Source organism: Cervus canadensis, chromosome 6 (assembly GCF_019320065.1).
Source record: "Cervus canadensis isolate Bull #8, Minnesota chromosome 6, ASM1932006v1, whole genome shotgun sequence".
NCBI lineage: Eukaryota > Metazoa > Chordata > Mammalia > Artiodactyla > Cervidae > Cervus > Cervus canadensis.
Genome location: NC_057391.1, coordinates 40,366,342 through 40,380,403, shown reverse-complemented (window position 1 = coordinate 40,380,403; position 14,062 = coordinate 40,366,342). Strand labels below are relative to the sequence as shown.

The 14,062-nt window shown below is 43.1% G+C and overlaps 1 protein-coding gene across 1 annotated transcript in view; it reads left to right on the top strand.

Annotated features, from left to right (window-relative positions):
- Positions 1-14,062, top strand: part of PYGL (glycogen phosphorylase L) — a 51,385-nt gene that overhangs the window by 22,967 nt on the left and 14,356 nt on the right. The window contains exons 8-19 of the mRNA XM_043471652.1: positions 2,664-2,807; positions 3,368-3,460; positions 4,151-4,297; positions 4,642-4,805; positions 5,273-5,387; positions 6,180-6,281; positions 6,427-6,574; positions 6,679-6,737; positions 6,840-6,981; positions 9,645-9,852; positions 10,800-10,934; positions 11,374-11,440. Of these exons, the coding sequence (XP_043327587.1) occupies positions 2,664-2,807; positions 3,368-3,460; positions 4,151-4,297; positions 4,642-4,805; positions 5,273-5,387; positions 6,180-6,281; positions 6,427-6,574; positions 6,679-6,737; positions 6,840-6,981; positions 9,645-9,852; positions 10,800-10,934; positions 11,374-11,440 (1,524 nt within the window). The remainder of the gene's footprint in view (positions 1-2,663; positions 2,808-3,367; positions 3,461-4,150; positions 4,298-4,641; positions 4,806-5,272; positions 5,388-6,179; positions 6,282-6,426; positions 6,575-6,678; positions 6,738-6,839; positions 6,982-9,644; positions 9,853-10,799; positions 10,935-11,373; positions 11,441-14,062) is intronic.

Genomic DNA, 14,062 nt, shown 5'->3' with positions numbered 1-14,062 from the left:
AGTGGATTTAAATGTACTTAGCTCTAACTTCTCTATGAGTAAAAATAATTTTCTAGAAGCTATAATGATTTTTGTTAAGTAATAATCTCAGAAACAACCAAATTAGTAGTCTGCTCCACAAAGATGCCCCAAAATAAGGATTGTGGGGACTAGGACATAAATGGTCCTAAGACTAGATATCCACTTGCTGTTAAACCTGTCTCCAAGGAGGAGTAAGTGGATTTGCTGCAGCATTATCAGGAACTTAATGGTATATGTTATTTTTTCTTTGGGAGAAACAATGTAACTTCAGTACATTTCAGAGGAATCTGCCCTGGAGGAGGGCATGGCAACCCACTCCAGTATTCTTGCCTGGAGAATTCTCATGGACAGAGGAGCCTGGTGGACTCTGGGGTCACAAAGAGTCTGACATGACTGAGCGATTAAGCACAGCACACAGTCTCTCAACATAATTACATGGTAATTTTCACTAGCTCTTCAATTAGTGTTTACATTATTATGACCTGTCAACACTACAGACAGCTGATCTATCCCCTTCCACATCATCATGTCAGTATTTTTCCTTTCTGTAAAAAGTTTTTGTTTTTCCTGGAGCTGATGCTTGTTTTGTTTGCTTGGTTTTCTGAGTACTTTGCCCTAATCTATCCTATACTCTACCCCAGTTGTAGAAATTTCCTCTCAATATATTCAGACACCTTCAGTATTCTGTTGACTTGGTCTTTCTGAAGTCCCTTCTGGATCTCTCCTGGTTGGCTGCTCCACTGACATCTTTGGAGCGACTCTCCTACCGTACTCTACCCCAGTTGTAGAAATTTCCTCTCAATATATTCAGACACCTTCGGTATTCTGTTGACTTGGTCCTTCTGAAGTCCCTTCTGGATCTCTCCTGGTTGGCTGCTCCACTGGCATCTTTGGAGTGACTCTCCAACCGTTCTAAGGACCTCTGTGCTCTCCGCTCTCTGGGGTCATTTGTTTCCAGGATCCCACACTTTCTTTTTGCTTGTTTGCTCCCTTGTTTGGATAATACAAATGCTTGGGGCTTCCTGGGAAAGGGTGCATGTGAGGCCAATTTTTTTTGAGACCTGTCATGTTGAAAGAGGTCTTTATTTTGCCCTCACATTGGTAGTTTGCCTGGATATCAAAGACGCAAAGATTTTTTTTTTAATCTAGTTTTTGGTGTTGCTGAAAGATACAGTGCAATTTGAATTATTGATCTTTTGTTTGTATTCTGCTTTTTTCCCCTTTGAAAGCTTCTCGTCTCCCTCTTCCTCTCCTTCTATCCCCCTCTAAACGCCCTATCTCCAGCTGTACTAAAATGCACTGAAAGTCTTTTTAGAGGGGGAGGTGCTTTGCTGTGAGTCTATTTTCACTCCTCATGCCTGGGTACCCTTTCAGTCTGGGAACACAGGACTACAGCTCTCTGAGAAGTGATCTGGAATTATTAAACATCCTCAGCTGGTTCTTTAACTTTCTTACCTTTTGTCTTTTATTTATCATCTCTGTCTTCTTACTCACCTTATGGGCAATCACAAACTCTCTCAATGTGTTTCATTTTGGCTATCATGTTTTAATTTTTGAGTAGTCTTTTTTTGCTCTAGATATTTTCTTAAAGCATCTTATTCTTATTTCTTAAATACAATATCCAATCTATCTGAGGATATTATTGATCATATTCTTATAATCATTCTTTTCTCTAATCTCTGTTTCTTCTAAGTTAACCTTTGTTATTTCAACATCTTTTAGAAGTTTTTCTTAGATGGCTAAGGGCCCTTAAGTGCCCACTAAAATTAAAGAGAAAGGTACTGACAAGCTTTGGGGAGCTCTATACTTCTGGTTGGGATTTATCTATTTGGCTTCACTATCCTGTGACCTGTTGGGGCCATTTCCTGGTGGAGCTCTGCATATCCATGTCCTTTTTTTTTTTTTTTTTAATCCATGTCTTTAGTTTCTCTCTTCTGGGCAGGCCAAATTCCCTGGAGAAGATGCTAGCAGCTTTTTTCCTCGGTGGAATTAACACTAACTGCCTGCGTTCTCAAATTTGGTTGGGAGAAGAAGGCTGAAAGTATCAGCGTTCAGTACACACACTCTCACTGAACCCTCTTCCCCCGTTTTAGTTTGTGATGGTACCCCTGCCTCCATCTGCACCTGCGTAACCATCTCCCGGGAATAGACCTCCACCTTCTGCCTGAGTTGGCAAAGGAGATTGTTCATTTGAGGGAAATGGAGATGAGGTCTGAGGCCAGCTGCTTCTTAGACTCTCAACTAACTTTTTACCCCCTCTTCATCCCTATGTCTAAAGGCACACAATGCTGACAGTTCCTGGGCCTTTGGGGAGCTTGGATGTGTACACTGGGCTATTCCTTTGGCTTTTTCCCACTAGGTCAAGAGTCAGCTTTCCTGCATCTTCTGGTTCAATTACCATTTATCCATCTGTTTTTCAGCTTCTAAAAAGTTGTTGCTGTTGTCTTCTCTCCATTCCCTTCATCCTTTATCAGTATGCCTTTCTAAAATCCTTTACTGTCCAGGAGGCTAATGCTTGGCCTTCAACCTGCTGTCTTCCACCAGACATCCCATAGATGGTATAGGCCCCTGGGCAGGCGACACCAGTCATGTTTTGGCCACTCCTAGTGTGAACCCTCTCACTCAATCTCTCTGGCTTGAAGTTTTTTGAAGGGAAGGAGCTAAGATTGAAGCAGGAGTATTTTGTGGTGGCTGCTACCTTGCAAGATGTCATCCGACGTTTCAAAGCCTCCAAGTTTGACTCCAGCAAAAGCGCCGCAACTGCGTTTGATGCCTTCCCAGATCAGGCAAGTACTCAGTCTGAATGCAGGTGGGCACCACTGAGAGGATCAGGACTTCCCTCAGACTTACTCATCAGCTGTCTCAGTGCTAAAAACTCTGAGCATCTGTATATAAAACAGAACAGACTCACAGACATAGAAAACAAACTGGTGGTTACCAAAATGGGTGGGGGGAGACAAACTAGGACTATGGGATTAACGGATACTCACTACTATACATAAAACACACATAAAACAGATAAGCTACAAGGATTTACTGTATAGCATGGGGAAGTTACTTGATAGCTTGTAAGAACCTATAAAGGAAAATAATCTGAATACACACACACATACACACACGTGTATACATATATATATGTAACTGAATCACTATTCTGTACACTTGAAACTGACACAGTATTTTAAATCAACTTCAATTTTTAAAAAAGTTGCATAGCTACAGTGTACTTAAAGCGTTCCATGAAAGGTAGGTGTCTTGTTTGGTGCATGTGTGAGCGATGGACAAGGACAAGGAAGCCAGAGATGGGCCACTGGCCCCCTTCGTGTTGCTCTCCTCCCCCGTGTAGGTTGCCGTCCAGCTGAACGACACCCACCCTGCACTTGCCATCCCTGAGCTGATGAGGATTTTTGTGGATATTGAAAAACTGCCCTGGTCCAAGGTCTGGAGAGTTTGGCTTCTTTTTCTTTTGAGTGACCAGAACATCTGTGATTGAGAGATTTTGCCAAAAGCTCGTTTTCGCAGTTTTTTAAAATAAGTCACTGTTGATAACTTACAACAATGAAAGGTGAACTTTGCACTGGTGCTGACATTTCTCAGTTCTTGGAGTGAGTAAGACTAAGAAATAAACACCTTTCTAATGGGACACAGCTCAGTAGCTATATCAAGGCTTATATTGTGTTTCTCATTTCTGTGTTTAAAAGGATTCTAAATTACACTCTCTAGCCTCAGATTAGAGCTAATTGAAAGTGTCCCCATTGAATTTAATCATATTTTGTACTTACTCAGAACATTACTTAAGATTTATTTCTCAAATATTGTTTATTTAATAAACAAAAGACAAGTTAGGATTATAGAGAAGATTTATCAGTATGCTGTCTTAAGTTTTATTGGACAGTTTTGCTGCTTTTTTTTTTTTTCCACCCCCAAGAAAACATGTTCCCACTACCTATACCATTCAGGAACCTACGAATAGTATACGTGCAGATAGAATTGTCCTGTTGCAGACAGGCCAGAGTTGAGGAAATGTTTGGCCTGAGGGATGGGGTGCACCTACGGGCAGCCTCTCTGCAGAGGGAAGCAGCTGACACACACAACCCTTCCCCCTTAACCCCAACCCCCTGTCCCCCAGGCATGGGAGATCACCCAGAAGACCTTCGCCTACACCAACCACACCGTGCTCCCAGAAGCCCTGGAGCGATGGCCTGTAGCACTAGTGGAGAAGTTGCTTCCTCGACATTTGCAAATCATTTACGAGATAAATCAGAAGCACTTAGATGTAAGTCACTTTGACAGATTCATAACCCTTTGGAGAAGGAGGTCTAGATATGTTAAGGGTAGCTGTAGTCTTCCCTCTTACCAAGCTTGAGGCCCAAACATCTTTTGGACATTGATACATCAAAAGCATTCAAGTCTGGGTGGGGCTCTGTTAACAACACCTTTTTGAAAATATTGTGAAGTGGAGGGATGGCATCTCCCCAGGGTTAATAACTCAGTGCCTCTCTGTGGGGGTGAAGTTTTATGTTTACTCCATGGAAGGTTTTGGTTGGGAAGTGAATGATGTTACCCCAGGGTTGTCAGAAACCTGAGTGATCAGTGAGGCCTATCTCTTCCTTTGCCTAGAAAATTGCTGCCTTGTTTCCTAAAGATGTCGACCGTCTGAGAAGGATGTCTCTGATAGAAGAGGAAGGAGGCAAAAGGATCAACATGGCCCACCTCTGCATTGTGGGCTCCCACGCTGTGAACGGCGTGGCTAAAATCCACTCAGACATCGTGAAGACCCAAGTGTGAGCCTCTGTCCCTGTCGCAGTGGGTCTCACATTGCTCAGTAACAGAACAGTGCTAGTAAAGGCAGGGCTACTGCTGGAGATGAGGAAAGGCCCCATTAAATGTTTTAAAGTATTTTTTTTCTATACAAAGAACCGTTCTCTAAAAGGAAAAGACCTTCTTCTCTTAACCATCCTAATTCTAGATTTAGGAGCAAAAAAAAAAAACTTTCTGCTCAGAAGTCTGATATATATGTCAGTGCCAGGAAATCATATGGGCGTGATTTAGATTTTTTTCTTGTCATTATTTTGAATTGCAAATGGATTTCTTTTTAGAATGACAGCCATAGCTGCTGTCAGCCCCTCCCTACACTTTTTAATCTTTCTAAGCCTACACTCTGCTTCTTAAATGTAACTCTGAACTTCATCCAGCATGCAGGAACCTGCCTTTGCAGCGAAGTTCAGTGATGTGTCTCTTCCGTCTCCAGATTCAAGGACTTCAGTGAGCTAGAACCAGACAAGTTTCAGAATAAAACCAATGGGATCACTCCAAGGCGCTGGCTCTTACTCTGCAACCCGGGGCTGGCAGAGTTAATAGCAGAGGTAACCGGAAAGTGCTGAGGGGAAGCCGGGCAGGACTGGAATGTGGCAGGCGGGGAGCACACTCACAATTTACTAATCCGGGCTGCAGCAGGGCTGGCCTCAGGCGCAAGCCAGCAACTTGTGCAGCCCCACGTCCACTGGCTTGGTTTCATTTTCTGCTGTAGCCATCTTAAAATTCTCAATTCCAGAAAAGGAAGTCCCACACATTATGTAGCTAGTCCTGGTTAACAGTTCTCATACGACACACAGGTGGTACCCCTACTTAATAAAAGAGGATAACTAAGATCATATAAATGACTAGCAGAACCTGAGTTTTTGTCACCCCTTTTTGTAGATTTTCTGTTTTTAACACTTAGTACCACTGAAACTAATGGACTTTCCCGGTGGCTCAGTGGCAAAGAATCCACCTGCCAATGCAGGAGACGTAGTTTCCATCCCTGGGTCAGGAAGCTCCCCTGAAGGAGGAATAGCAACCCACTCTAGTTTTCTTGCCTGGGAAATCCCATGGACAGAGGAGCCTGGCAGACTACAGTCCATGGGGTTCACAAAGAGTCAGATGCAACTGAGTGACTAAACAACAACAAAAAAACCACTGAAACTACATGTGAGGTACTAGCCAGTGTTCTTCCCGCATATCATCTCTAGCATCTTCTGTGAGTGAAGCCTTCCTCTGTGTTGTGGGGTGTAGATGAGTTTTAGGAATATGGGCACCCACCACAGAAGGACAGAAACTGCTCATGTGGGTTTGACAGCCCTCTCTGATTAAAGTCACCTTTTGCCTTAAACCAAAAGAAAATTGGGGAGGACTACGTGAAGGACTTGAGCCAGCTGACGAAGCTGAACAGCTTCCTGGGCGACGACATCTTCCTCCGTGAGATCTCCAAAGTGAAGCAGGTGAGGCTTCCCCACACAGATTCTTTCCTGGCCGCTGGCTTGGAGGGTTTATGCTCCAGTGTTTAAAAACAGACCACCCCCACCACCCCCTGCACCAGTTCCTTCTGAGTCTCAAGGGCTCTGGCCCCATGCTCTGTCTCGACAGGAGAACAAGCTGAAGTTTTCTCAGTTCCTGGAGAAGGAGTACAAAGTGAAGATCAACCCGTCCTCCATGTTCGACGTGCAGGTGAAGCGTATCCATGAGTACAAGCGACAGCTCCTGAACTGCCTGCACGTGGTCACCATGTACAACCGTGAGTCGGCCTTGCGGCCCCCAGCCAGCCCCCCAGAGGTGCAGGTCTCAGCACCCCTGCTGTCCACCGTCATCGGTTCCATCCCCTGTCTCCATCTTTTTCAGGCATTAAGAAAGACCCAAAGAAGCTCTTCGTGCCCAGAACGGTTATAATCGGTGGCAAAGTAAGTTTGATTCTCTTCCCTGAGGACATGGGGGCTCTCCTCTTTCACCGTTTCTCCACTTCCTCATGCCTGCCTTCTCTCATGTCCACACTCTTCCCCAAGGCTGCCCCCGGATACCACATGGCCAAACTTATCATAAAGCTGATCACATCAGTGGCAGAGGTGGTAAACAATGACCCTGTGGTTGGAAGCAAGTTGAAACTCATCTTCCTGGAGAACTACAAAGTGTCTCTTGCGGAAAAAGGTAGTGCGGTCCTCACGGACCATGGGGGCCGGGCCACAGTCTAGGGATGGATTGCATACTACAGGGAAACGGAGCCGCTGGCCTCGGGAGCCAGTGACTCAGGATAGAAGGTGCCACTCTTAGGCAGAATAAGACCCTAGGCTAAGAATGTTTAAAGTGGCCCATTTGACACTGAGGTGAGTGTCCCCAGAGTCCACATCAGAGGTTACATTTGCAAGCACATTTTATTCCCTGCTGGTCAAAGCTGGGTGCTGGAGAAGGTGGCCCTGAAATTTTGATAAAGTACAGACTTTGCTCTACAAAAGAAAAAAGAGATCTTCGGTTCCCAGCACCCGTTTTGCAGTAGAACACCAATTCCCCAGTCCCCAGGTATTGTTCTGGTAACTTCTTGGAAAGAAGGGCTGTCATTTGTTCAGGTGGCAGCGGGGAATGAGGACACATGTCAGGCTGCCAAAGCCCTAGGTTTAGATGTGCCTCAGATAGGCACTCAGAGCAGGCGTGGCATCCCCACCTGGGGACAGCCCGACTGGCAGGAAGCCAGCATCCCTTTCTCTTCCACTGGGACCTTTACTAGTTTGCATCACGAAGCATCATCCACACGCATGTGCCAACTGTGTGTTTACCCTTTTCCCAAATTGAAAAGGGACCTTTCTCTTTTTGAGGTGTTTTTGGGTCCTCTGATGTTACAATTTAAGAACTGTCTGCATAAAGAACAAAGTGCCAGATTCTTATGGATGCAAATGAAGATATATCGAATCCACAAATAAACTCTCAGAGCCCTATGCTTTGTATTGGGTGGGGTGGGGAGGATGCTGCAGGCAGTATTCCTGTGTGAATCAAGCCACAGGTATGCCTCAATTGCCTGTGGCTTATTTCCCCGCAGTCAAAGTGGAAGGAAGGTGATAAGAAGTAGAAGACAGGACACAATCCAGTTTCCTTAGATGCTAAAGGAGAGATTCTGAATTTTAAGGATCAAGAAAGAGAAGTTTCAATATTCATTTTATAAAGTTATCAAATAGAAGAAATAAAACCATAACAGAAGCTGAATGGAAGAAGGGGGAGAAGAGAAGTGTAGGGTTGATGAAAAAATTAATCAGTCAATCAAAAGAAATGGAAAATTCCAATTCAAAACAAATGGAAAATTTTATTCAAGCCAAATTGAGGATAACCCAGGAACTGCAGATCAGAAAGCTCTGAGAACCCATTATTCCACCCATTAGAAGTCAAAGCAGTTCTATAAATTTTTTTTGAGACAGAGCTCTACACTAAATGCCATATTACTGACAGTTTACACCATCCAGATCTGCCAAGTACAAGGTCATCATGTCCTAACAAGATCAAGAAGGAATGTTATCTTTTAAGGAGCTGTCTTATTGGTGCTAGGAGCATGTTGCTCTTTATGAGGATATTTCTTTTTTTTTTTTAATTTATTTATTTTTTAATTGAAGGACATTTGCTTTACAAAATTTTGTGGTTTTCTGTCATATATCAACAAGAATCAGCCACAGGTACACCCATGTCCCTCCCTCATGAACCTCCCTCCCCTCTCCCTCCCCATCCCGCCCTTCTAGATTGTCACAGAGCCCCTGCTTGAGTTTCCCGAGACATACAGCAAATTCCCATTGGCTATCTATTTCACATGTGGTAATGTAAGTTTCCATGTTATTCTCTCCATACATCTCACCCTCTCCCTCCTCCCCTCTCCCCGTGTCCATAGGTCTGTTCTCTATGTCTGTTTCTCCATTGCTGCCCTGCAAATAAATTCATCAGAACCATCTTTCAAGATTCCATATATATGCATTAGTATATGATATTTATCTTTCTCTTTCTGACTTACTGCACTCTGTATAATAGGCTCTAGGTTCATCCACCTCATTAGAACTGACTCAAATGTGTTCCTTTTTATGGCTGAGTTATAGTCCATTGCGTATATGTACCACAACTTCTTTATCTATTCATCTGTCAGTGGACATCTGGGTTGCTTCCATGTTCTAGCTGTTGTAAATAGTGCTGCAATGAACACTGGGGTATGTGTGTCTTTTTCAGTTTTGGTTTCCTCAGGGTATATGCCTAGGAGTGGGATTGCTAGGTCACACGGTTGTTTTAGTCCTAGTTTGTTAAGGAATCTCCATACTGTCTTCCATAGTGGCTGTATCAATTTAAATTCTATGGGGATATTTCTGCTGATGGGGAGGTTTGGTCCATGCATAACTCAAGATACACAATGCACAGTAGAGGAGAGAGAGGAGACCAAAAGGCAGAAAAAAATTTTTCTTGTTTAAATTTTTCTTGTCCTGCCATAAAACAGAATTTTATTTCATAGTAGTGTCAACTTTTGTAGCAGAGAGACAATGTGAAAGTGTGTTAGTCACTCAGTCATGTCTGACTCTTTGTGACCCCATGGACTGGTAGTACAAAATAAGCATATACCTTTTTAGCACTGTGGCCATAACCACCAAGATAACACATCAGAAGTGGGCAAGAGTGGTTGCTAGAGTCAAGGGGAAGAATGGGATCCATCCTACACCATTTGAATATTTATCTTGATGTGCATGTACTACTTTAATGATCAAAACAGACCAGCCAGATGAATGCTTAGATACTATATAAGCAGATCCAGAGAGACAGAACCACTCATTCTATCACTAATGCCTTCCTTGCAGTCATTCCAGCCACAGATCTATCAGAGCAGATTTCCACCGCAGGCACCGAAGCCTCAGGGACAGGCAACATGAAGTTCATGCTGAATGGGGCCCTGACCATCGGGACCATGGATGGGGCCAACGTGGAAATGGCCGAGGAAGCCGGGGAAGAGAATCTGTTCATCTTCGGCATGAGAGTAGAGGACGTGGCTGCTTTGGACAAGAAAGGGTGAGACAGCAGTCCTGCTTGTTGAGCACGTGTCTCCCCAGGAGGCTGCCGCCCCCGCCCCCCCAGGTGTCCCATCAAGTTGGGTCACATGGGACATGGCAGCAGAATACATCCTATGAATCAGGGGACCCTCCTGACTGTTGATTAAGTCTTTGACCAGCATGTGAAAGCTAAAGGAGCTTGGGCACAGGTACATGGGTTCCTTGCTATTTGCTACCAGCTGTGGCAGAGCTGGCCTCATGAGCTATTTACTTCTCCCTCATTTGTGATTTTTACTTTGATCAAAAAACTGAACCAGTGTGTAGTTGAAGTTTTGCCTATAATTTAACCATCTAGTATTCCTTTAAGGTCTCTAAGAGATGGACTAACAGGCAGTAGAGAATAGGCCTGGTTGTATAGAAGCACCCAGAATACTTGTTCCACTAAGTATCTAGATAAGTTTATTAACCTGGATTCAGATGAGAAGTAAAGAAAGAGTGCCGCTCAAAGGAACCCGGGAATCACAAAATTTGGAGGAGGTCGAATATACTTCTCAGCCCTTGGAAGTAAACTTTTGCTCAGTAGCAACATATCTGGCCATCTGTGGGTCCAAAAAGCACCTGTATGATGCTTGTTTAGAGTCATAAAGTCTGTTTGAAATGAATCTTACTGTATTTACCAGATTAGACTATTGCTCTGTGACTAGGATTTTTATTATCTACTGTCCTTAGTGTCTTGGTTACAAGGAACTAATCAAATTTAGTGGGGGAAAAAATATCAGGATCTAGTTAAATATTATTTATACTTATACTCCTGTTGAACTCTATGATGACTATAAATGCCAGTATTTTTGAATGCCTTTTTCACAACTAATGTACCATCTAGTGTGCTATTAATCACAAACAGAACCTTAATCACAAACACTAACAGAACCTTTTCTTATTATTCCCCCACTCCCTACCCCACAGGTATGAGGCAAAAGAATATTATGAGGCACTTCCAGAGCTGAAGCTGGCCATTGATCAAATTGACAAGGGCTTTTTTTCTCCCAAGCAGCCTGACCTCTTCAAAGACTTAGTCAACATGCTATTTTATCATGACAGGTGAGTTCCCACAAGAAGATGGTGCTACTTGGGCCATGGAAAAAGGATGAGAACATCTTAAATCAACTATAACAGAAACATGTAGATTAGCATAGATCTGCGATCTGGTAAGCTAACTTGGGCTTAGAAAGAAAAAATAGGTATTCTCCACTAACAATGCTAGGAAGACTTAAGAATAAGATCCACAAATCTGGTATTCCTTTTCTCTTTCCTCTGGTGTACTCAGCTTTCAAATGCATCCATGTGATAACATTCTTACTTGTGGAAAGACCCATAGAAAGGTTGAGGGCTGGTTGAAACCCCTACAAATAGAAATATCAGACTGGTAAGCCAGCCATGCCTGTCATTAAGCAAAAGAGAATTTTAAATGGAATCTGAACACACATCTGTTAATGAAGATTTTTGATGCTTTGTTTTTTCCTTTTAATCACAAAAACAGGTTTAAAGTATTTGCAGACTATGAAGCCTACGTCAAATGTCAAGAAAAAGTCAGCCAGCTGTACATGGTGAGTTCATGGCTGAGACTTACAAATGATGCCAGTTTACTACCGTTCATCAAAATTTTGGTTTCTTTCTCTAAGTAACAGGGCCCCACTAACCAATCATAAAAGGGAAGTGAGGCAGCAATGTAGGTTTTTCAGATAAAAACTGGACTGTTCCCAAGTTTAGACAAAGGTTGGGATTTGACATTTCAGTAGCAGTTGTAAATTTTTTTAATATCCAAATAAGAAGTCACAAACTATTCAGTATTTATTGAGCACCCACCATGTAGCAAGCATGTCCTAGAAACTAAAGAGTATAAAGCCAAGTTAGATACTCACTTTACCCATTCATTTACTCAGCAGAGACACCAGTGCCTCCTCCAAGGCAGGCATCATGCTGAGCACTGAGACCCAGCAGGGACAAAGCCGTGGCCCCTCAAGGAGCCTGCTTGGTGCCAGGGCCCTGAAGCGGAAGCACATCAGAGTCACCAGGCAGTTTTCTCAAAGTACAGATGCCCACTGCCCTCTGAGGGATTCTGACCCAGCAGTGGGTAGAATCACCATCAGCATTTGAAAAATCTGCTAAAGGGATTCTAAGACTGAGCCTTAGAATACTAGAGGGTCTGAAAGTTGCAAAATAAGTACCTCTCCTGGACTATCCATGGAGTGGTGCTATATGAACAGAATATAAATGTATAGAAAGAGGGGGGGCTTCATATTTGAGTTTAAAAAAAAAAGGAATGAAACAAGAAAGACTATACTAAGGAAGAGAGCGAGATAGAGAGATGGAGGGAGGGAGGGAGAGAAAAGAGAAAAAGGCTAGAGGCATGTGAGGAACCCTCCATATGCAAAATCATGCATCTTTACCAAATAGCCCAACCCTCTAGGTACATTTGGTAAATATATGGAAAGGTGATCATCTCTGATAGGAAAGACTTTCAGTTAACTGCAGAAACCACAGAAGAATAGATACAGGAGGAAGCTGGCCCTGTGCCAAGACTCCAGCACTGGCTTCTTGCCCACACAGTCCCCATTTCTGCTCCCCAGCTAGAAAGCCATTATATAGCAGAACTATGGAAATTCATACAATCTCCACCTCCTGCCCTTTGGACATATCAGGAACTACTTACAACAGAAACCTACTTCACTGACATTTCTATTTCTTTTCCAAGGCCAAGTGACAGGGTGGTTCCTACAGTCATCCCAGATATCCCACTGGGGTGTTAAAATAGGATCATTCAAGACCCATACTGCTTTACAGCACATCCCAGTCCCCCTAGAGTGTATATAAGCCAATTTTACATGCTGCCCAAGCAGAGGCAGTGCTGGAGTTAAGCAGAGGAGCTCACTTCCTGTTCCCGGAACACTGGAGAAATCAGCCACACTCGGCCTCTGAGAACGCAGAGACGGAGGGAGGAAGATGGCCGCCTCCAGCTTCAGCCTCTCGCCCTCAACCCATGCTTGTGTGTGGAAAGAACGTAGAGGAAAAGAAGCAGAAGTAAAACAGAGCAGGAAAGGAAAATATACGTGAGCGCAAGCACAAGTGTCAATGTGGCTTTTACACAGTAGTCCTGTGATGGCCCTGAACCAAGGGATGCCCACCTGGAGTCCCAGCATTCCCCTCCACCTTTCTTCTTCATTAGTGCAAATTGCAGCTTTTACTCTTATTGTTGAGGCATAGAAAACAAGGCCCGTGTGGTTGGGAAGTCTAGTCATTATCCCCTTAAATAAAGAACATGAAAAAAGGAAGCTTCTATTCTCTTATTTTAGTAAGTTTCCAAAGTGTGAATAATTTCAGACTCACAGTTTTAGTTTTTGTCTTAAATGCTTTTCATGCCTTGCTGTCTTTTTCAAATGATATTCTAGTCATTGCCATCGAACTCCTTCTTAGAGTCCTTTACAAAATCATGAGGCTATAAAATAAATAGCTTATATTTTTTTACATAAAATTATGAAAGAGATGTATTTTATTTAGATATATAGTCATATATTTTTTATTTAAGATGAAACCTTAATTGGTCCTGTTTTCAAACCCCAGTGGAGTATCTGGGATTCAGTGTAAACCTATTGGAGTATCTACCTTCAGAAAAAAATAAGGAAAGAGAAGTCAGTGAATAAAGTCTACTATGGGATTGTTTGCCTGTGTGACAGCTAACATCCTGTAGTGTTTTCTGAGCTCTGACCATGAGCCACAGGGTAAATTTCTTATATGGCATCTAGCAGACAATGGAAGTTAGTCCCTTCCTTTCCCCTGTAGTTTAAAGGAAGCTGAGATATCTTCATTCAAAATGAAGATGGGAAATACAGCTTACATGCCAGAACATTGTAACTATGGCAGAAATTACCAATTAAGGTTTCTCTGAGAGTGAAAAATACTTTCTTTTTCATTTTTAGAGAAATATAATCTTAAATACCCTAGAGGGCATGGCAACCCACTCCAGTATTCTTGCCTGGAGAGCCCCATGGACAAAGGAGCCTGGCAGGCTGTGGTCCATAGGGTTGCAAAGAGTTGGACAAGACTAAAGCAACTCAGCACAGCACAACCATCTTAAATAGGAGAATAGCACAGGCTGCCTATCCAGCTCCCAACTGTGAAACAAACGTACGATGATTCATTACAGTTTACTCCTGTCACTTTCCCCCTGA